Below are 25,327 nucleotides of genomic sequence, written 5' to 3'. Positions count from 1 at the left end.
CACTCTTACGATACAAGAATCTCAAACAATTTCAGATATTGCTGTGCATAACGAAAGGAGAGACTATGCTCTCTCTCTCTCTCTCTCTCTCTCTCTCTCTCTAAATAACCCATTCTCTCTCTCTGTCTCTCTCTCTCTCTAACTAAATAACCCATCAATTTAGATGTACAAGACTCTTATTATAAATAACATATAATTTTATATTGCATATATATATATATATATATATATATATATATATATATATATATATATAGATATAGATATATATATATATATATATAATATATATATATATATACATATAATATATATATATATATAAACTCAGGATGTTTTTTGCAACATCTAAAACACAGCTGATGCACAAAATGATAAGATAATATTTGTTTTAATGAAGTCGACAAATTAGAAAATATTTGTGTGCGATAACAATACAACCGTATAAAAAACATATACATAAGATATATTATATATATATCAAAAATAGACAACAAGACATAAACACATATTTGTGTCAAAACACACGCTCACAAACATAGGCTATATTTGTGTCAAAAACAAATAGCAAACATTTGCATCAAAAAAAACAGCCAGACATATTTGTGTCGATAACAAACAGCCGTATAAAAAACAGACAGCAAGACATAGGCTATTTGTGTCAAAAACAGACAGCAAGACATAGGCTATTTGTGTCAAAAACAGACAGCAAGACATAGGCTATTTGTGTCAAAAACAGACAGCCATAGGCTATTTGTGTCAAAAACAAACAGCAGACGTATTTGCATCAAAAACAGCCAGACGTGTTTGTATAAAAAACAAACAGCCAGGCGTACTTGTATCAAAAACAAACAGACGTACTTGTATCAAAACAAAAGCCAGACCAAAAACAAACAATAAGTACTTGTAGTCAAAACAAACAGCCAGGCGTACTTGTATCAGAAACAAACAACCAGACGTCCTTGTGTCAAAAACAAACAGCCAGGCGTATTTGTGTCAAAAACAAGCAAAAAACAAACACAAAGTCACGTTTGTCTCTTCGGCGGAATGTGGTGCGCGGGAAACCGTGTTCCTTCTTCCTCACTCCCCCAACTACGCACATTCTAATCCGCGCGATCTGAACCGTTCCCGGGAATTGGGACGATATCAGTCAACACAATCACTTCCTGTTTACGTTGGCCGACAGCGTTTGAGGGCGTCTCAAACCCCGCTAGATCAAGCAATTATGCGCGTTTTAGTTTTTCATCTCCTTCTTTGTTAAAGGTGTGAAGCGAACACGATGCTTTAAAAAGACAAAAATAACACACACATCAAGAATTCATTCATGACGTCATCGCCGACGCTGACCAATCAAGAGAACGGAAAGGATGACAGTCATAGAAAACGCCACTGAATTTTATGGTGCACTTCGATGGATAAGAATGCAGTTAAAGAAGTCTCATTAATATACATATAAAATATATATATATAATATAATTCGTCGTCGATTTCAGAAGCAAATTTTCCATAATAGTAAGCTTCAAAGCCTGTTGCAAAGCGTTCGAGATATTTTAGTAAATGGAAGACACAAATAACATCCAATCATATTATTCACCTCAACAATGGCTTATAAAAATCCTAAACTAAACAGCCTACCTTCTAGAACATATTATACTCATAAGTGATAACAATTCTGAAACTTCAATGGAAGGCAATTTCAAAGATCCATTCTTGGGCAAAATGTGGTCTTCACGATTCCGGAAAATAACAATAATAATGACAATAATAAAACCTTTTAAGCACAATTCTACCAAGACAACATTCATTCTCAACCTACATTGTACACAATACCCTCAACTTATTCCATCACACGCCACCAGTATATATCTACATAAATATGTACGATTTTGTTTTTATTTAAGCAATGCTGGGCTCTGTCAGTGCCTAGAGGATGACCATCAATGAAATGCCAGACGCCCCTGGCAAATGACCTACCAAAACCATTAACTGAAACTGAAGAGATGCCTCTGGATAGTACAGATTTGGGTCTGTTTACTTTTACGTGAAACCTCATTTTGTGAGTGCCTTGTGGGCTTCGCTCCAACCGCACAACTTCCCCCCCCCACCTCCCCTTACTGCACATGCGCGAGCGCACACACAAACACACACACACACTACCATCCCTCAATACTAGATTAAATTAACAACACTTATATGTGCCTCTTCACCAACTAATTTCTTGACTGGTAAGAGAGGGAATTTCTGCACCACTGGGGAAGGTAGTAGACCTATGTTGGCCAAGAAGGTAGATTGATAGAATATAGTTTTTAGGCCATAGGCCAAGCGCTGGGACCTATGAGGTCATTCAGCGCTGAAACGGAAGTTAAAAAGGTTTGAAAGGTGCAACAGCAGGAAAATCTCGCAGTTGCCCATGAAACAATTATAAGGAGAGGGTGGAAAGTAAGATGGAAGACAGATAACATGAATGGCGGTACAGGAAAGAATGAAAGGGGTTGCAGCTGGGGGCCGAAAGGACGCTACAAAGAGCCTCAAGTAACGCCTACAGTGCACCGCATGAGGCGCACCGATGCACTACTCCCCTAAGGAGGAGGAAGACCTATGTTGGCCAAGAGTTACGCAAACCAAAAACACACATACGTTACTGATAAAATTCTACTCTCGAGGAACGTCAGGTGGATTCTGACCTCAAGGACGTGATCTGCACACGTATTGAACAACCTACGTCATTGTATGATTGAACAGTTTAACCAGTCTGAAAATGTTAACAATACCGGCGTTTAAAAACGTTTCTCAAATGCTTGTGGAATGCGAAGAATATCTACGGTAGGAAAGTGCTCTAAAATACTTATAAAAAGCTCAGAATATTTATGGTTACAAAAGTGTTCTTCAATACTTATATGACGCTCAGAATATGTTAAAAAAGCGTTCTTAAATGTTTATATAGCGCTAAGAATGTTAAAAAGTGTTCTTCAATACTTATATGAAGCAAAGAATATGTTAAAAAGTGTTCTTCAATACTTATAGATGGCTAAGAATATCTATGGTTAAAAATTAAAGACTAATAAAATACAAAGAACACCTACGGTTAAAAACCGTTCCTACATACTTTACAAATGTTAAGTGTCTATGATTAAAAGCCGGTTTTTGAATCTCACAATCTTAAGAATATCTATGATTAAAAAGTGCTCGTAGATATAAGGCTACCATTGTGAAAATATCTAAAATTATATATATTATATATATGTATATATAAATCATATATGTGTATAAAAAACTGTACTTATTAATAAAACCCCAAAAATATAATTTCAGAACTGACCTTCACATATCTCACTTGAAGAGTAATAAAACGACATTATGTAAAAAAGAAATATGTTGATGCATCCAGGACTCACTTATTATGCTGAAGTGTGCCCTAAGTTCAATCTCTCTCCCAGCTCCATATCATCAAGTGTACGTAATTTCTGTCTTTGTACACATCTAATCTATATGCACATTCATTTACATATGTATATACCTTGTACCTTCCTCTCAGATTATCTAGTGTACGCAGTTAGCATATACACAGCTCATGCTTGTGCGCAAGCATTCATGTCTTTGTGTATATAGAGCAAATATACTTTTTTTTTTTAGAAAATTATGAATTCAAAAAATTATTAAATCTCAGATGCAATGTCATCTACATTTATGAATCTCTCTCTCTCATACACACACACACAAAAACAAAATAAAAATAAAGTATACTGGTTTAAAAAAAAAGAAATGTACTTAATCAAAATACATTTTAAGTACTTTGATTTAAAAAGACAATTCGAAAAACCACCTGCTTTTAACAACTTAATCCTCTCTCTCTCTCTCTCCTAACAAGAAAAACTTTTAAAAAATCATTCCCATCATAACATGCAATGTGAACGCAAATGGCATAAAAAAAAATACCACTGATTTAAAAATACGAATCCTGATTTTAAACTGCAGCTCAAAAAACAACCTATTTTTAGATCCCTCAACCTTCAAGAACTCTCTCTCTCAATCTCTCTCTCTCTCTCTCTCCTACAAAAAATTTGTAAATCCCTCAACCTTCATGAACACTCTCTCTCTCTCTCTCTCTCTCTCTCTCTCTCTCTCTCTCTCTCTCTCTCTCTCTCTCTCGTAAGAAAGTATTTTTAAATCTCTCAACACTCATGAACTCTCTCTCTCCTTAAAAATTTTTTTTAGATCCCTCAACCCTCAAGAACTCTCTCTCTCTCTCTCTCTCTCTCTCTCTCCTAAAAAAAATAATTTTAAATCCCTCAACCCTCGTAAACTAACTATCTCTCTCTCTCTCCAAAAACAATATTTATAAATCCCTCAACCAACCAACCCCCTCTCTCTCCCTCTCTCCTAAATACAATATTTATAAAATCCCTCAACACCGCCCCCCCTCTCTCTCTCCTAAAAACAATATTTATAAATCCCTCAACACTTGCACCCCCCTCTCTCTCTCTCTCTCTCTCTCTCTCTCTCTCTCTCTCTCTCTCTCTCTCTCTCTCTCTCTCCTAAAAACAATATTTATAAATCCCTCCACTCTCATCATCTCTCTCTCTCTCTCTCTCTCTCTCTCTCTCTCTCTCTCTCTCTGTGTGTGTGTGTGTGTGTGTGTGTGTGTGTTTTGAAAAAAGAGGCGGCGCGAAGGCCAACGATCATGTCAGCGCATAATATATATTTGCCACCGGGGATATAAGCGTGCCATAACAAACATCCGGGTTGGCCTCAATTTTGGATGTGAATCTATTAACATTCAACGTGCGTCCCTCGGCCGAATGTGAAGAAGTCTTGATTGTGTCGCGGCCGGCTGCTCATTCAACATATTTATGCAACAGGCTGTGATCGCTCGGCATTTTTCTCGCTACCGGAGACATTCCACATTGCCCTTGAGAGAGAGAGAGAGAGAGAGAGAGAGAGAGAATCTGAATTGACATTTTTTATTTCAGAGAGAGAGAGAGAATCTTCATGAAAGGTTGGAGAAGAGGGAAGGAGAATATTTTTCTTTTTTTGAGAGAGAGAGAGAGAGAGAGAGAGAGAGAGAGAGAGAGAATATCTACCGCAAGAAGCGGCAATGTCATTCCATCACCGGTAAGTATGAGAGAGAGAGAGAGAGAGAGAGAGAGAGAGAGAGAGAGAGAGAGTATATCTACTGCAAGTAGCAGCCTGATCGTTCCGTCACCATCAAGCATAAATGAGAGAGAGAAGAGAGAGAGAGAGAGAGAGAGAGAGAGAGAGAGAGAGAGAATTCTAACCATGTGACTACGGGATCATGACGGAGCATAATAAACGCCCAAAACACTACAAGAGCCAAGAGAACGAAACAGAGCGACCAACTTTGGGTGTCTGTGGCCCACTTGATCTAGAATGAGACCCAAGGAATTGTAGACTGAAGATTTCAGCTAAAAATAGTTCGGAATGGATTCCCATTTTACATCAGGTCCAAATGACTGGAATGTATTCCTACGTAAGCTTCTGTTAAGAAATAAGAAAATATTCAAAATATTCAAGGAATATTCAAGAAATAAGATAATATTCAAGGACGAGCACATGAGTAAGGATGGCAAAATGGCATTCCATACTGAATACAGGATGAACGATGAATTTATGATGAATGATGAATGATGAATGACGAATACAGGATGAATACAGTATGAATGATGAATACAGGATTAATGATGAATACAGGATGAATGATGAATGCAGGATAAATAATGAATGCAGGTTGAATGATAAATGCTAGATAAATAATGAATGCAGGATGAATACATGATGAATGATGAAAGCAGGATGAATGATGAACACAGAGTAAACAGGCTACAGAATGAGGAATACAGAAATACAGGACGAATACAGTATGAATAATGAATACAGGATGAATAATGAATGCAGGATGAATAATGAATGCAGGATGAATAATGAATGCAGGATGAATAATAGATGCAGGGTGAGTAATGAATGCAGGATGAATAAATGATGAAAAACGAAAGCAGAACGATGAATACAGAGTAAACAGGGTACAGAATGAGGAATACAGGATGAATACAGTACGAATAATGAATACAGGATGAATGATGAATGCAGGAGGAATGATAAATGCAGGATAAATAATGAATGTAGGATGAATACATGATAACTGATGAGAGCAGGACGACTGATGAATACAGGATGATTACAGAGTAAGCAAAATACTCTCTTTTATAAAACCCACAAGCGAACAGCGCCCGACAACAGAGAAAAGCTGCTCAATGCTCGTTCATGACAAGCATTTATAAGCTAGCAAACTGCCTTGTTGCTCCATCTCACACAAAGTGAGGAGTAAACGATCTCAAATTTTGCGTTTTATTCAATTTTTCAATTTTACACCTGTATATGTGAGTTGATATATATGTATGTCAACAATTTCTTTTAGCAGTTATATACATACATATATATATATATATATGTGATAATAAGTTGATATATCCCATTAGTATGTATCAACAATTCTGCTATCACATACCTAGTTGATTCTGTGCAACTTTATCACATATACTAACATATATTATCCTTCAAACTGGATGTTGATAGTAATTGCTACTATATTAGCAGAATTTATGGCCTCATTCAAACTGGATGTTATCTAATGGAGTATATATATACATATATATATATATATATATATATATATATATATATATATATTATATATATATATATATATATATATATATATATACATACAGTTCAATCCAAAGTCAGCATGCATTTAAATTGGACACCACAGGCTTTCAAGGTTTTTACTCAGTGGCTACCTTTCTGCTCCTTTGTTCTAAAGAGGGAACCTCAGCCTGAATACTTGGACAGACCAAACAACTTACTATTGTGAATTAACTCCTAACTTTATCTAACGGTAATTTACCCTACCCTCTCATAAAATTAATGTTAACCAAAGAAGGTGTAACAGTTCAATATTGGCACCAGTTAACTCAACCCAGAACAGATGGCCCAGGTGGTCCTTTTTGCATCAATAATTTTAAAGTTGATTTAACTGATGTTACTGTACCAACTAAATGTTTACTGAACTACTGTACTCTAAGTTCTTGGGATTCGTCTCAAACACAACTGTGGAAATTGTCCTCTTGCGCAAAATATGTAAAATGAATTTTTTACATCTGGTTGGAAACATTTGTGATTAGTATATTCCTATTCAGGAACCTAACCTCCCAACTACAGTAAGAAAAAATTCTATTTGATATGATATCAACGATTATTATTATTATATATTATTATTATCATCATAGTTTAACAAGAGATTCTCATAGAGCTCAGCTGAAAGGTTTCTTCTTAGATGAGAGCTGAAAAATTAATAATGTAATCGTGATGAAACTGAAAAATGAATACTGTAGTTGTGATGAGAACTGAAAAATGAACAATGCAGTTGTACGGATGGAAACCAAAGTTTAGGAACAAAAGCAATGTTGCTGGGGCTCAAGGAGAAACTGGAGAGAGCCTTGAATGCCACGTACAGTGTGCCACACAAGACCCAAAGCAAGCAGTAACCTCCTTCAGGATTAGTAAAATAGTAAAACATTAAATTTTGATTAGAGCTTCAAAAATGGATAAATCTCCCATAGTCGTTTCGGAGATTTTTACAAAATAAAATTCTGTTATTTCTCTTTTTGCCTTTTTTCCTTTGAACTTACCTTTGGCTATGAAGCCCTGGACTATTTTCACCTCACACAAATTCAGCCACATGACTTGGACTTCTCTCAAGCTTTGTCAGAGGATTAAATTCCAAGTAAAGGTTGAGAAATGGGAGAGAATGAAGCAGATGAACAACAATTGGGGAAGAGAAAGGGGAAAGTAATATGGAAGAAAGCAAGTAACACAAATGAATACAGAGAACCCCTGATAAAATTTCATAAATAGTTTGCAAGCTAAGACATCAAATTAAAATCAAGTACCGTATGCAGGGTACGATTTGACACACAAACCTCAGAGAATGTAAATTATACAGAGAGAATGTACGGTCATTCCGCAAAAACTTCATACAACTTCATGGAAAAAATTTAGACTCAAAACATACATCAACTGGACATGGAAGACTCAATAAAATCGTTACTTACTGGGTAAAAATTTCTTTGCATCAAAATTATTATATAATTATCTTGAGAAAGGAAAAAAGTCATCATGGAGCATAAAAAACATGCATAAATATCATCTGGGTATGGAAAACCTCTGAATATACATGGACCCATTAGGAAATCATACATGTAACCAATGGGATATTTTACTTACAAAAATTTATACTAATGGCCCAAAAGTATGTAACATACCATGCTAGATATTGCAATAAAAAAAAGGCAACCTAGAACTAGATCACATTAAAACACCATGCTTTAAAAAACTTTAAAAAGAGAAAATCACACACTTCGCTAACAAACCAATACAAGCAAGACACACCAACTCCAAAGATATGACCAAAGGTACAAAACTGCTTTGGTATTTAAGAGAGCGATAACTATGCTATCTCCATATCATGCAATGATAATGTTCGTCTAATGAAAATCAGAAGTAATATATATACAGTATTCAAATTGCAAAATTTCATGTTCTAAAATATTGCTGCACACCAAACTTTGCATTACATGCTCCTTAACTTTCCTTGAGACTGGAGAAAGTCATATAAACAATGACTTGTTGATGTTACCACAAGGCACACGGCAGCAACAGTCGAGGGAGGAGGTTACACGAACAAGTTACATCACAAATTTTAAACACATTCGTAAACATGACCAATCCTTCATTCTCACTAAGGTGATTTCAGCATTAAGCATTATTATGTTTTTTATCATTATCATTTTAAATTCATTTAATGTGACCAATGTGTCACACAGATTCTTACAGGGCTTGCCGGAGGATCTATTTTAATACGAAATTTAAAAAAAGCAGGGCAAAGTTATAGGGAATAGATGAACAGTGAAAGAAGAATGCAATGTAAATGAGACCTATGAAGGGAGACAATAAAAACCACTATGGGGATATCTGAAGAATCTGAGCAGATAAAATTCATAAAATTTATATTCCACTCAAGAAAACTTATCTCACACAAGCACATTACATGCCCACAACATGTACAAGGTTCCTGGACGTGTCTAGTGGACTGTTAATTTTCCTGATTCTTATGTACAGTTCTCTCTGACCTTAAACTAAATTGATATTGGCAACATCCCAGCTTCTACCTGAGAGACAGTTATTCTGCTAGTACCCCTCTAGAATCTTAATGGCTATGTAAAGTACGTAATCATTTTCATAATAATATTCTGATAAAATTAATGATGCAAGGCTACTTCTGAGCCTTCCCAAAAATACAGTACACACATAATTCCTGCATATCCTCATCTGTGGTCAGATTTATATGCTGGCTTAGGTAAAAGAAAAAAATCTTGTCTTTTAAAAGGTGTTCAGTACAACTTTTATCCCTTTTCTTACTCTCATGCCTGTTATAACATACATCACAACAGGGCATTACTAAAACCATGACTCAGACAAGCCAATCAATTCTTGGCACATCAGAGTTCTGCCAAAATACTTAACGTTTCTCTAACTTGATTCATTTTTTATCAAAAGGAAATTCCTTCAATAGCTGTACACCAAACTTTGTGAAAATGACTGAGAGATATAGTTCCCTTACTGTACCTTTATATAAATGCTATACCTCTCCTCTAATGCTTACAATTGTCTGTGCCTACCAAATTTGCATGAAGTCAATGGATTCTAACAACGTCAAGGCGCTGGGTAACAGGATCTGAGATACTGAGTCACTGGGTTGATTCACAGCGGATTTTGCTTATAAGTCACTTTAGTATACAGTAAAGACTTTGTAAAGGATAAGCTGGGGTCCCACCAAACTGAGTAACAATATCTGAAGTCTAATAAACCTACAAACTTTAGCTCTCTGATAAACTACTAGCATACAATCTTTTATGTCTAACGAAAACTAGCTTTTGCTCTTTGAAGTCCAATAAACCACATTTGGAATAAATCCATCCTTCAACTTGTCTCATTTTTACGAGCAACTAACCTTCTGAAAGAATCCAGAATATTGTTCAATCACTTGTACCAGCAATCAATAATGGACGGAAATATGTTTTCAAACAGAGCAAATATACTCAATATCTAGTTAAAACTTAAAAGTTGCAAAACCAATCATAATCTTGCATGCAGGCACTGCCAAAAAAAAACCTACCTCTAGGTTAATATTAGTGATTACCGTGAAACGAATAAATTAAAAGGTTCCTCAACTTTCTATCAAATGTCACCAGATGAAATAAAAGGATACACCAGTCACCAGCGCAATTACTAGCAGTATTCTAAATTAAGAAAGGAAACCTGACAGAATCATTAACGGTGATCATCAACACTTATGGGGCATTCTATTTTGTGAAATCCTGGATAGTATCACTTTGGCCTATACCACGCATTTTCAAACTTTGATTTTTGTTCTGGCAATGAAAAATTATCACTCATAATTTCCCTCAATCAATACAGCCTACTGTACCAGTTATGGGTTGCTACAGAGCAAGAGTCGACTGGTATGGGACATCTCAATCTACAATGAAGACATAGTGTAGACTCCATCTATGATTTTCTTATAACTTTCAAAAAGTTACGGTATCTAAAAATTTTGCCAGCTGAGTGACAGGTTCTTTCTATGAGAAATTTTTTTTACTTCAAAGGGCAGAGATTAGTAGTTCATTAGACTTCAGATACATTAGCTAGTGGTCTGATATATTTCTGATATATATAAGAGCAAAATTTATTGGTACACTGGATTTCGGAGAGCAAAAATTTGTGGTTTTTTGTATATCTGAGTGCTAAAGTTAGTGGTTTATTGGACTTCAGTGTGCAGAATTTAGTTTTATCAGACCAGTACATCAGTAATTGAAAACATTTTAGGAAAGTATTACCATCAGGGATTTATTTTTTGCCTCAAAGTTTTCATATTTATGTTAGATTTTCTTTTACTATTTATCATTTGAGACTACTTTCATTTTGTCACAGAAATGCAGAAAATATAAAACTTCCATACAAAATTTTAAAAACACAATAATGAACCAAACAGCATCATAAATAACACACAAAATTGACAATTGGAAAAACAAGTACACAAGTAGACAAGAAGCACAGGTTAGGATGATTATCAGCTTGGCCTTAAATAACTCTTGATTGCACCAGTGGCCACAAAAAAAAAAAAAAAAGAAAACTTGCTCCAATCTTCTGCTTAAGTTTAAATAAATGTCAATTAAAGGTGTATCCCAGAAAATCTTTCAACATTAGTGGATGTATGAATGTAACACTGGCTTACACACTGAGAGATATTTTGCTATGCTTTAAATATCAAGTTTGATTTGGTATCTACATTCAATGCAACTGCTGAGCATGTAATTTATTGGTTAATATGTAGAATACAGACTTTCTTCAGCCCCTGATAAACAAGATCTTATCAGGTCCTGCGGGAAAAATCTATAAATCTTCGAGGATACAGCAGCACTTACCTTTTTGGAAATCAGCACAGTACTTACTTCTAAATGTTCTCAAAACTTTTCAGGACTGAGATCTGCTGATGCTAGATTCCACATCTATGAACCAGTTCAACAAAACTTTGCTATTCGATGAAACAGCAACCAAAAACAATAATCTATTCATAACTATTATTGAAACCAAAATAAACCATTATTAAGGAATCACTTAAACTGTTGTATAGTAATAAAATTAAACACTAATACCCAAATTCACTGGCATGATCTACATGACTCTAAAATGAGCACTACATCGCGCTAAGAGACAGGGACAGAGCCATTATTGTTTTAATTACAACTTCTCGCCTACTACCTTCTCTCATTGTACCTAGAGGGGATTCAACCTTAGTGTCTTTGTACCATTCAGTTACGTAACCTTAGAGAAGGTTGTAGCTTGAAAGTTTGGGGAAGCCTGGTTTTTCTAAAAGTTAAGACTAGCATGAACTTGGTTACAATCATTATCAGAAGCTGAAAACGAAATAACACCTACAATATTCACTTTCATTTAGATGAGAAACGAAGCTATCTAATAATTTAATGACATATGGAAACTCTGACTTCACAATTTTGCATGACATGCTTAAAGAGGCAAAAAAAAAAAAAAAATTTGTGAGGGGGGGATCAAATGTTGAATTAAATATTAATGTTGGAGGTTATTATGTCATGTGAGTTTATTTTAAACTGACAGAAGAGACGAAGTGAAGAAAATACTGATAAATTTCCATGGCATATGAGGCATGCTAAGGAACACATAGTGGAGAGAGTGTTGTGCTTAAGCATGTCAAGTGGATTACATGAGAGCGTCGTCATTACTAACCAAACACTCCATCTCGCTGCACCAACCACCATGAAAGGAGACTTTGATTAGACAAGGGCATCTACTCAATTATTTCTTGAATCAACTCTGAAAAAATGCTTAGCAATATGTGTCTTCAACAGCCATTTTCTAGATGGGGCATTAAAATTCTCCAAACAAAGCAGGTTATTCTACACTGTTAGTTAAATTATTTCACATCTTGTTTCCCCAAGTCTTCAAAACACTTACTTCCAATACCGTTTGGCTAGGTGGAAGAAAATGACCTCATTATGCAAGTCTGGCTGGTTTGAAAAGTGCAAGTAAATGTCAAGAGCACATTCAACATTCATAAACCTATTTCAAAAACACAATGAAAATATGTATTGAGTACTACTACAAAACCCATAAACACTGCTGGTGACTGTAAAATCATTTAAAACATTTAAATGAATGATTCGCTAATTTTAAAATTGACACTATATTGTCCTTTTGCTGGTTTTAAAACTATGAGGTAAATTCCCCTATGTCAAAGAGGGGAACAGGACACATGACTACACAAATATATAAAAACACAAGTGACTATAGAAAATAAAAAGGTACTTGCAAACACTGTAGCTCCAAGTGACATACGAGTAAATACAAAATCCTGTAGAATGCTGTACTATAAAGGACCTAACTTGTAAACTACAAAATTTACATGAATTAACTCCTAACCTTGAAACTGCAATCCTGATTATTCATAATGTAATCAGCTTGGCTTTAGAGAAAAAACCCTGAACAATCCAATACTATATAACATTTTCATACAAAGACCAACTACTGAGACGATATTACAGTAGTCCTAAAGTTATTGTTTGACAGTGAAGTGTAATTAGTCTTTCATGTACAGAATTATAACTCTTTAAAAAATCTACCTCTACTAAATACAATCCCTTAGCAAAGGGAAAGCATTTTTATAACTGCTCCTATGCACTATATCAAGTAATAGTTGAACTTTCACATGATATAAAATGTATGGAAGATGCATCATACTAACATTCCTTTGTTCACATAAAGAAAAATCACTTCCAAAATCATCTTAAACAGGAACCAGCTAAAGGATCCTTGCTTGAAAATTCCCAGTCCCTTATCCCAAAATGAGACTCACGGTTGTCCAACAAGAATTTGAAGGCCTTGGGTACTGTGAGTTTAAAGTTACTAGAGCTTAATTTAAAATGTGATTCCTGGATCCTGCTTTCCCAGCAACTGCAGCTGGATTACACCTAAGTTCATATGAGTGACCTGAACAGGGAACTTAAAATATATGATGGAAACTAATTCCTTAGCTTTTGTGCCATGCCAAAACTGCATACAACTATAAAAAATATATCAGGCATATGAAAATCAGTACACACAAAATACGAGTCTGTCTTATCAAAAACACCTGGAAAACATTCATATACTTTTCAAAATCATTTAAAAGCTTCATTTTTTACCTATATTACTTTATGAAATTCCCTTATTTATTACTCCAATGCAGTCAGTGAGATGTTGAAGTTGCACAAGATAAATTTGGTCACCTTGGGATTTTATGGCATCTTCCAGCTGAATGCACTAAGGCCATAGGGTGACATATTGAAAATTTCTAAGACCTTGTCATATTAGTTTCAAAGTTCCTGAACAACCCACTTAAAACTTGTATACAAAAAATATTTCCAAAAGAATCTCCCTATATCTTACATATTTATCTGAAACTGGAGGTGAGGACCACTAAAAACTGATCTACATCAGTTAGATAACAGCAGCAATTTATTTCTAAAAGAATAAGGCATTCAGGCCTACCAGTATCACACTCATAAGAAACAGCCCCTCCACTCAACCAACAGGGTTAGATACACCAGGCTGACCTAGGGAGGGCTTGCAGGAGTGAAACAACACTAAACAACCCCTGAAGAGGAAGGGTAAGTCCTTGATCCAAAGACATGGATGCCTGAGAGCAGTCAACACCCTTGCCTACCACTGACTACTCAGCGATTGAACTGGCATAGCCAGAACTAGTACGAAGTGTTGGAACGAACCACAGATGGCCCATGTCTCCATCTGCCAAGAACTGAACCCACATGGCCAGTAAGCCAATGCGCGAGTGGATGTACCATGTTACAAACCAGGTGTAGAGTGTGTGTGTTTTGGACAGTCTGACTGAAGCTGGACCACCTCACAAGGGTGACAACTAATAAAGAGTACATGTAATGGGCACCACACTGGACTGTGACAATGACTTTGTAACAGTAACAGAGACAGGACAAAAGGGGACAATTTGGACCTTCTATTGAGCCTGGACAGGAGGCTGGTAAGTAGTACACTTAAACCCCTATCATCTGTCTGCCTCTCGGAGGATAAGTCCCAGAAATTAGCGCCTAAAAAGAAACCACAAAATTGAACAAGGAGATATATAATTCCAAGTAACAAACACCTCTGATAGAGTCAACTTCTCAGACACCAAATGTACTGACTCATACACAAACAAATAAGCACAAAAATAATACCAAAGAGAGCTTTGGTGTGATGTGAACGCAACAGCAGACAAATAAGAAGATGTGTTTCAACAAGGCAAGTGCTGGGACTCTCCACCACACAAGTAGCTATTCTGTTAACAAGCTTCAAAGTACTTCTACAATAAGATGGTTTGTACACTTCAAATGAACAAATACATAGGAATCTCACATTTTGCATAAGACATTCAACATTTTTTGCCCTCAGCTGGAATCAGCAACCAAACTCATAGACTGCTGTTACCTTTTATGGTTTATCTGTTCTATTCAGCCTTTTCACATCTAGCTGTCTCGATAAAGGAACTGTTAGGACAGAGTGGTTTACTTCAAAAGTTAACTACAGAACTCCCACAATCTTCAAAGACTGAGGGAAGTATGGGACAAGGTATATCTGAATGGCAGGTCCCATGCCTCTAAGGATTGACAAGATATTTCACTGAGACAAGTTTCAGAGAGAAAAATATAACCATAATTGGAAGAAGGACTTACAAAAGTTGAGAAAATTTGTCTCAAAGCATCACAATTTGGATAACAACCGAGAATAGGGGGCTAATTCAAGGAGAAACATGTACACTAAGAGCAAATAAACCCCTTTGTAGGAAAAGTGTACTGGGCCAGGTCAAATCTTCCTTGAAAAAGACTTCCTAAAAGGTGTCTTCCTTACAAAGTTATCTCCTGATCATCCAGGAAACTGTCATACAGAGCAACTGTATGACTGGTCTCATGACAAAGAACTAAGCCACATAGGAACACTAGTACACATATCAGCATTTGTGGGGCCTGCTGCTAATGGTGAACGCCATTGTAATATACTTAACTTTATTACAGATTTCAATGAGGGGATGGATTCAAGAAATTCATACACAAGACTACTGAATAACAAACATTTTTTTAATCACAAGAAGTCACAGGAACAAAAATTCCTTCTAGTCATTTCTGGAAACACCAATTACCCATAGTTGACATGGTGCAGGAACTTATTCTAAGCTCCACCAGGTGCCCATGGCATAAAAAAAAGCATAAATGTAGCAAAAAAAAAATATTACAGGGACTCCACACAACTGGAGAGTGGTCATGACTAAAAGGAGTCCCACCTAATTTAAATCCAGATAGCATTTTCTTTATCATCTTTATATTTAAAAATTCTATAGGCATACACATTTTGGACAGAAAGGCACCTGATCCATTTATTTCCTTTGTAAAAACTCAACATTTATGAGGATTACAATAAAGATAACACAGATCTTTGATGTTTCTGCCACCACATTAAAACATTCAATAGGATTTCATGGTACAGTATATGAAAGCCAAAGAAGACAAACTGACAGACATATCAAATACAGCAAAACAGTCTGTGTCCATAAAATATGGCCACAGAAGAATAAAAAAGACACTAAAAAAACAAATTTCTCTCATTCATTCATAAAATATGCAAAACCATGGAATACAAGAAAGAATTAACAACCCATAAATATTCAAGGCCAGATTTCCAAAGCCTGTCCCCTGATATGGAAAAGTAAAAAGAATACCAGCCTACAAGCTCTTCTCTACCCAATTTTCGAACAGCTCCTGCTGCCTTTATTTCTTTAACTGATATGTGACCGACCAACACAAAAATATACAAATATTAAAGCTGACATTTGTGTAACACTTGTTAATTCTATGTATGCCAGGTTACATAAGATACCAATAACCACTCAATGTCCTATCAGTGTGGTAATCAAAGAACAGCAGGATATCCAGCTCAATAAAAGTTATTTGTAATGTGAAGACCTGCATGACAATGACCAGCTACAGTGAGGCAACTAGTGGTTCATTCGCTCCTCTAAAAGTAGCAATCTTTACTTATATTTGCTTCCATGACTCACAAATAGTTTTGCCAATTTTGAACGCTTCATCTTCTTTGCTGCTCACAGATTGATGTACTTTAAAGTAGAATATCAAGATTGTGCACTGCAAGTAAATACACTACAGTTTCACTACTAACTGATGCTTACAAAGTAAACTTGCACTCATTAAATTAAAAATAACTGATGACTCCTGACCAGTCATAATCCAGTTGGAATAAACCAGTATGGTACAAAGGTCTACGACTCACATCATTGGGAGTCTTTTCTCACCTCGAAACACCGCTAAGTTAGTATACATGAGGACTGTTAATGAACCATTTCAAGGTGTGCATCTGCAAGGTGCTGATTAAATGAATGCATGTAGTGTGTACTGCAGATGCTCCCCAAATTTCTCCTACCAAAATCTTATTCAGTTTCATTACTGAGACAGCTTTACCCTGTCACAGAATAAAAGAATCAATACACTACGCAGCATGGCTTCCAAGGAAAAATCTGTTACTTACATATGACAAAAGTGAAACATTACCATGAGCCAATAATATTAACATAAATAACATGGAAAAGTAAGCACAAAACACTTAACTCATTTGCACAAAAGATGGAAAAAAAATCTTCAAAGAGCACGATCACGCAAACAGCTCATTTGCCTACAGTACTCCCTAAGTAAAGAAATCACCATCCTTTTTTTTGACGACACTGGAGTGCTTTCTCCACAGTGAACTATAGTAAATCTTACCTTAATATTACTTTACATTCCTTTCAAACCAATTCTAGAACAACAATGGTTGCATGGAAGAGATGGTACCTGTAACATAAATTCATAATGCCAACGACAATTTTCCAAGAGCAGTGATTAAAACCACACTTTGTGATTTCCCAAGGAAATGTCTCTCACATTACCTTACCCTCTTCTGTATAATAGTTTTAGCTGCCTCAGTATAAAAAGCTGATGAAAGGGCAGTATTTAAAAACCTGCAGACAACAATAGTACAAAGCTTATCTATAGTCTTGCAGTCGTCACAGTTACATAGCCTATTTACAACATTACAGGGTCACCTAATTCAGGATCTTTCAGTCCTAGTTGATGCAATAAACATGGTAAGCAGCCTCACTGAAGAATATGCTGCAGTATCAGTAGTTGCCTGAAAACTCTGCAATGCTAATTTTTCAATATACTGTACTTTAATATCTACTACTGAAACCAAGCTAAGCCAGGCTAAGCCATACAAGAACAAAGAAAGACATTTCTTAAGCTTTTCTTTATATCCACAGCCAGAGTGAGGCATTAACAATTTGCAGTACAGTATCCCTAAAAATGTCAAGTAGTAAACCACCTGCTTACCAAAAGAAAATCATTTCCATTTTCAGAACTCTGAGTAAAAGAAGCAAGCCCTACCTTCATTCAAAAGATATCAAGAGCCAGAGAACAGATTGGAATCTAACATAAACAGACCAAAGTAAAGACAGAAAAGAATTTAGTAGTGTCTCCAAACCTTAAAACAAAAGCAATACAATGAAAGAAATTAGAGCCAACACTCACCATTGAAGGACCAAAGATGCGCAGGCAGGGAGTGAGTTGTGAAGACCCTTCCTAAGCCGAGCGTCGTGAGAGGGCCGTCCAGTAAGTACTCCTCGGGGGAGCTACCGTCCGTCTCGCTGCCAGCCCCTCCACCTCCGCCCCCTGCTCCCCCTCCAGCCCTGGAGAGAAGGGCTGGGATGGTTAAGGGCACGTTTGCAGTGGTATCCTGGACGCTCGACAGAGATCGGGCGCGTCCGCGATCTCCAGTGCGGTCTCTAGACGACGCACCGCCCCCGCCCTGACTGGCTGAGCGGAGAAGGCCAAGGCCAGAGCCACCCTCTGATTCGGCTGTTCCTGAAGGAAAAATGAAAGTTATGGTAAATGAGGCATAAAAAATCTAACATACATCACAAAAGTCACTACAGTACTGTATATTTTCTTTCAAAACATGTAGAATGAACAATTTAAAGTACAAATACAACTTAACCTACATTCAAAATACAGATATAATCTAACCTAATATATAGTTAAGCATGCCTGACATTACTGAAGAATACATGACGTTTAATTTTAGCAGGGGAAGCTTTTACAGTAAAGGCAGCCCCTGGTATTGGCGATTCAGTTTTTCACCGCTTGTCTAGCGATGAAAATCAGTGATTTTCAGGGCCGATATGCGCTGATTTCCACTTATCAGCGCCAATAATCGGGTATTGGCACCGATACTCAGTTATTGGCACTGATAAGCACTGAAAATCTCTGATTTTCAGTTATCAGCGATTTTTGCTTATCATCATGCCATCGGAACGGAACCCCAGCCGATAACTGAGGACTGCCTATACAATTCTTTTTACTTGGCATTAATAAAAAATCTGATCAATTTCCCTTCTCTATTTTCACCTTCTCAAAGCATACAAACAAAAAACACATTTCTGCAAGGCACGCTCCACTTTCCTCCCCAACTGAAGATAATCAAATTCTCATCTCCGACTTCTAAAAACTAACTCACTATGTTTGCATTCTCATCTCCCATTATAAAATAAAACTAATACTTGCATGTATATCTTATTCTCTTCTCTCACTTCAAATTAAATAAAACCAATTTATTCTCATCTCCCACCTTAATATGTAGACTTACTCTAATCTCATCTTCATCTCCCACCTTTAGATAAATAAGACTTGCCCTATTCTTATCCCCCTACTTACAAATGACACCAATTCTCATCTCCCACCTGATGATAAATATAACACTTCATTTTCATTCTCACCTCCCCCTAAGGTAAAGACGACTCGCTCTATTCTCATCTTCCACCTAATGCTACACGTGAACCACTCAATTCTCATCCTGACCTTAGAATAAATCAGAGCTACCAGCAGTAGTAGAGAGGGCTCTGCTCCACTCTTAACCCTACCGTAAAAGATACCCAACTTACCAGCATTAGTCGAGAGGGCTCTGCTCCACCCTTAACCCTACCTTATAAGAAACCAGACCTACCAGCACTAGTCGAGAGGGCTCTGCTCCACCCTTAACCCTACCTTATAAGAAACCAGACCTACCAGCACCAGTCGAGAGGGCTCTGCTCCACTCTTAACCCTACCTTAAAAGAAACCCGACTTACCAGCACTAGTCGAGAGGGCTCTGGATCTTGGGGCAGCAGAGCTTGAGGGCCCTCCAGCAGCGACGCCGGCGCCGCCACCTGCGGTGCTTGCTTTGCCTCCCATCTCTATACCTGGGCCATAATCGCCACCCACCCACCTTCCACACGCTCGAGCATCTCGCAGTCACAACTAAATCCTACATGGAGAAAGAACGCCCATTATATTATTGTCATTTTCATCATACAGAAGACGAATCCAACTCATATGGTACAGGTTCACAGAGGCCACTGACTTGAATTCAAGCTTCCAAAGAAGACGGTGTTCATTAGAAAGAAGTTACAGAAAGTAACAGGAAATACAGAAAGAAGAGATCAGCTATTAGAAAGAAAAAATCAGTTAAAACTATACAATACATATGTCTACCTGTTATGAAATGCTTTTACTATTTTGTAATACTGAATTATGCATTATTTTACAAATGCCTTAGCTTCTGGCCAAATACTGATCAATAGTATGAACCAATATTGGTTGATTAAAGATGTCATTTGTTGGGTGGTGGTATGTCTACGAACATCGAAGTTCACCTAAAGATTGCCTACACAAGAGATCTTCTCAAGCATCATTCAGAAATCAGTAGCAGCACAAAATAGAGAGACAGGAAAAAGCTGAGCTTTTTGGGTCTTCCATAAGTCAAGTTATCTGTGCTTGAATGAATAGGACATGTGAGGGCTTGAAAGTCAATAATGAAAAAGAACAAAAAAATACAGTCAAGTACAGATGTGGCATTGTCAAACAACAGAAATAGCATACTCTAATAAGACTTTATTTCACAAAAAAAGAATGAGGGTATACTCTGAGTCTTGGAAAAATGGGACCAAAACCTGTCACTACCTTGGGTATATCAAGAGTTCTAAAGAGGGTAACCATACATGGTTATAGTATGCTAAATTAACTGATTCTACCCTGAAGAAATCACATTCAACACCAAGAAAACTGTGAGATTCCAATTGTTTTCGGATGTGACCGAGTAATTTCACAGACTTTAGCTACACGATAAAAAAATGGAACAAACAATCGGAGGGGCTGAAGATGTACCCTTTCTCATCTAAAGACAACTTAAGAAACTACAGAAAGATGCCCACAGACCAAAAAGCTTTACACTTGTTTACAGAAATTTTAGCATTATGCAGGCTAGGAGACGCCAAAAGATAGATCAATGGCCAAGTGTTGCTGCAACTTCAGAATATTCCATTACAAAATATACAAAATAAAGAGCAAAAGCCCCTCCTCTTCAGGAGGAGCAACAACTATACGTATTACCACTGGGTTGAAACACGAAAAGAAAGTTTATCAGAAACATTTTGAAATAGTTGTGGCCTAGTGTGAATCTATGACAAAACCAATAAATAAAACGATAAAAAATATTTCTGGATCCAGACTATAACTTTTTTCAGTAAATTTAATTAACTGTTCCTTATGACATATATAATGAATCTCCAAATGAATACTTAATAAAAAATATTACTGTAATTACCAACTACTGTCCAGCGACAACAAAATTCTCTTGGCACAGATACTAACTGATATTCTGCTTTACCAATCTTGACTAAATAATTTGAAAAACATTAGTCAGACCAAAACACAAAATCTATTCAACATTTTCCTCCACAAGTTGACACACACACAAGTTCCAGTATATACTTGGTTGAATTAATCTCTAAAACCACATTACTACTGGGCACATGAAAGGTTTCTCCTGCATGTAAATGCCACCGCTCAAAGCTTCTGCTAAAAAAAAAAAACATGACAGTGAAAATAACCTGTTTACTATCAAGACTGCATATTTGAACAAAGAACTTTTGGCAAGAACCACTGTATATATATTCTAAACTTATAATCAAACAGGAATATTCATTCCTCTTGTTGTGTTAGGTCATTCATTTGGGCTTAAAAACCTCTAATCTAATCAAGCCAATGTAACCAATGATATAAAAAAAATTAACAAACTGCACTCACATTTAGACCACAGGTATTTAAGAAGTACAGTACATAATTATATATCCATTAAATCTCTCTCTCTCTCTCTCTCTCTCTCTCTCTCTCTCTCTCTCTCTCTCTCTCTCTCAATCTCTCTCTCTCTCTCTCTCTCTCTCTCTCTCTCAATTAGCACATAAAAGTAACACACAGTGCTACTCTCTCTCTCTCTCTCTCTCTCAATTAGCACATAAAAGTAACACAGTGCTACTCTCTCTCTCTCTTTCTCAATTAGCACATAAAAGTAACACATAGTGCTACTCTCTCTCTCTCTCTCTCTCTCTCTCTCTCTCTCTCTCAAGTCTCTCTCTCTCTCTCTCTCTCTCTCTCTCTCTCTCTCAATTAGCACATAAAAGTAACACACAGTGCTGTGGAAGACAACTAATTTCAGTTTGCAAATGGCAAACCAGGCTACAATATTTCAACTGAAGATGAGCACCTGATGCATAAAACCCACAACACACAATTACCTCAAAGAGGACCACCAGTATCACGGTAAAGGAAGAGGTAGAAGGTCAGATATGATTCACATATCCTGAATGGGGACCCAGCGCTGGGTTTATTTCCTCGTTAGGCCCTAGCACCCTATTGCTGGCGTAACAGTGCTAACGTTTTTAAATGTTCCACGAACTTAATAATACATTAAACCTTCCCATATGGGGACGTGTTAAAAGCTTTCTTGAGTTGCAAAATCAACTAACAATATAAGATCATTCTTTTTTTTATACTAATCCACTTTGGGAAATGGTACTGATTTCTTTCAGGATTCAATAACCACCTGAACATAAAAACATTACACATTTTTCTTTCATAAAAAAATTAAAACAATTGATCCAAGTTGTAGCATATGAAAAACACTTTTTAAATAATAGCCAATACAATTCTTTCAAATCTTCGACATAGTTGCTACAATCCTCAAAGATTTATAACTGTTGCATTATTCATAATTAGCTTAGAGTATAATCTGCAATCATGGCCTTATTACAAAATTATCCACATCATCACAAATAAAATACTGTACTTGCTTATTGTAATTCTCAATACAGGAAGTCTCCCAGTTAATGACAGTCTCGACCTATGCCCATTCCAATCTTAAAACACTATTCAAAAATATTCATAAAAAGTTTGGTTCAAATATACACCGAAAATTCTGCAGTTACAACACTGGGCCAAGTAGTGTTAGGCTAGAATGAACTTTTTTTTCATTTTTATAAATTGTTTAATGTTAAGTACAAGTCCTGTATTTATTGCCAATTACCATTTTTTTTATTTTATCTCGTGTACTGTATCTAGATTGTGTGTATTATAGTCTCTACTTTGTATATGGCCCTGAGCTGAAATAATACTATGATTATTATGGTTCTGACTTATATGATGATTATTATGGTTCTGACTTACACCAAATTTCGATTTACAACAAGCTGTAAGCAAAGGATCTCCATCGTAACTCAGGGACTGCCTCTAATATAATCACAAAAATTTATTGGAAACCCTGATAATAAATTTGCCAAAGTGGTATTTATTTGTTAACTGGAAGATTACAGCATTCACACATCAAAATATAAATACGTACTGTCCAGTATTTGGATATGCACTGGTTTAAATTAAAACAGGTTTGTGACAGCATGGGCCCTTGCTGTACGTGCATAATTGTGTAAAGGTATAGAAGGGGGTAAATGGCCTGATATGAACCTCTGAACTCTGTTCCAACAATGATACAATTGAGAGCTCTGAGGCCTCCTCAGATAGCAGCTGATAATCATAAAAAAACAATGTATTAATACTTTTTACCTTTGTACAATGACAGTCCACAGGTAATCAAATCCACGTTCAGTCCTGGCATCTGTCTAATCAAGAGCAATGATGTGCTGCACTGTACTTTTAACCCTTCAAATAACTCATGTCCAAAGTCTCCGGTCACCCCATTACATCACTATTAATTTTCATCGAGGTCTTTGCATAATGATCCACTGAATTTTGACTAAAAATGAAAAAAAATATGCACATCAGCACCAACAACTCAATACAGTAAATACGATGTTTCAATGGAGCAGAGATGAAAGCTGAGTAGGTTAACAGGAGGTCCCACCCTCCTTGTTTTACCACTATTGATTACACCATTAACTAGCCATGCAATATACTAACCCCTTTAACGGGCATCATTTAACCTACTTACGAAAGGAATGATAATGAGATGTTATCTAACTCAAGAATCATGTATGGTTCTAAAGTATGATGATCACGATGATAAATTATGCTAACCAGTAAATACAAAATTTCACATTTTCAAAACATAAACACACTCAACTTCATTATCTAATAATAAAAGCTGATTCAACTATTTCAGAAATATGCAAGAAAACTTTCCTGGGGAGATACTAAAAACCTGTACATGAATTACAAGAAAATTATAAAGCAAAAGCAATAACTATGAAGTACAAACTAACTACAAGCAAAAAGAGATGTGCCATTATTGGTGACACACTGATACACAATCATCTTATCTTGTGATTATTTTTTCTGAAGATACTATTAATAGCTTAAATAAAAGCCAAAGTGGGGTTTATTGTCATAACTCCAGTCCTCAAACCCTGTACTGTTACAGAATCAATATATTTTGGTCATAAAACAATCCTGTTTTCCAAAATATCAACCTAACCTTTGAAATGCATTAAATGTCAGTACAGCAATGAGCAAGCCATCCTTATTAATATACTCAAATAAGTGCCTGACTTATGGACAACTCAGAACTCAGACAGGCAGCAAGAGGATGCCGGGGAAAGGTCAATCACTCATTCATTCAAGTTATTTTATTGCCAACAAAGTCCAATACGTTGGTCTGAGTTGTGGATGTATTTATCAAGAAGGACTGTAGCTGAAACTTTTGATAAGCTCAAACAGATATATATACCCTACATTGCTTTACTATCATTAACATTACTATTCACCAGGAGCAGCCATTCATATGGAAGTCAGGGTTCATTAAACTGCTAAGCAGGCTTCCATATAAAATGAAATCCAAACATGAAGAGGCTATGCCTTCACTCACACTTTCTTTGTAGAAGTGATTATTCAATAGTTGCCAAAATCTTGTGGTATCCAACAAGAATGGGAAGCGATTACATATCTGTCCTTGCATTAAAAAGGATGCAGAATGGAATTGAAAATGAAAGAAAACGAATGGAAAAATTAATAACTGTACAAAAAGTACATTCCATTCCAATGTGGAAGCACAGAAGGAAGGTCAACTGCTAATACCGAACCAGTAATCAACTATAACATACACACGGCAGAAGCAGTACATAACTTCATGGTTTGATGATGCATTCAAGTGCTTCGACAAGTTGGACATTACCAACTATATAAAAAAAAAAGGGGGAAAAAATGATACAATGGAAAGCAGCACTGATAATAAA

General features: G+C 36.2%; 1 protein-coding gene across 2 annotated transcripts in view; it reads right to left on the bottom strand.

Moving 5' to 3' along the window:
* The window catches only part of LOC136854988 (protein kinase shaggy-like), a 115,115-nt gene that overhangs the window by 87,407 nt on the left and 2,381 nt on the right, over positions 1-25,327 (bottom strand). For both annotated transcript variants that reach the window (XM_067131668.1, XM_067131669.1), the window contains exons 2-3: positions 19,898-20,073; positions 18,303-18,635 (exon numbers count right to left, since the gene is read on the bottom strand). In XM_067131668.1, the coding sequence (XP_066987769.1) occupies positions 18,303-18,635; positions 19,898-20,000 (436 nt within the window). In that variant the 5' untranslated portion in view covers positions 20,001-20,073. The remainder of the gene's footprint in view (positions 1-18,302; positions 18,636-19,897; positions 20,074-25,327) is intronic.

The sequence above is a fragment of the Macrobrachium rosenbergii genome, chromosome 30 (genome assembly GCF_040412425.1).
Source record: "Macrobrachium rosenbergii isolate ZJJX-2024 chromosome 30, ASM4041242v1, whole genome shotgun sequence".
In the NCBI taxonomy this organism is placed as follows: domain Eukaryota; kingdom Metazoa; phylum Arthropoda; class Malacostraca; order Decapoda; family Palaemonidae; genus Macrobrachium; species Macrobrachium rosenbergii.
The sequence above is the reverse complement of the archived record's forward strand: the minus strand, read 5'-3'. Positions and strand labels throughout refer to the sequence as shown.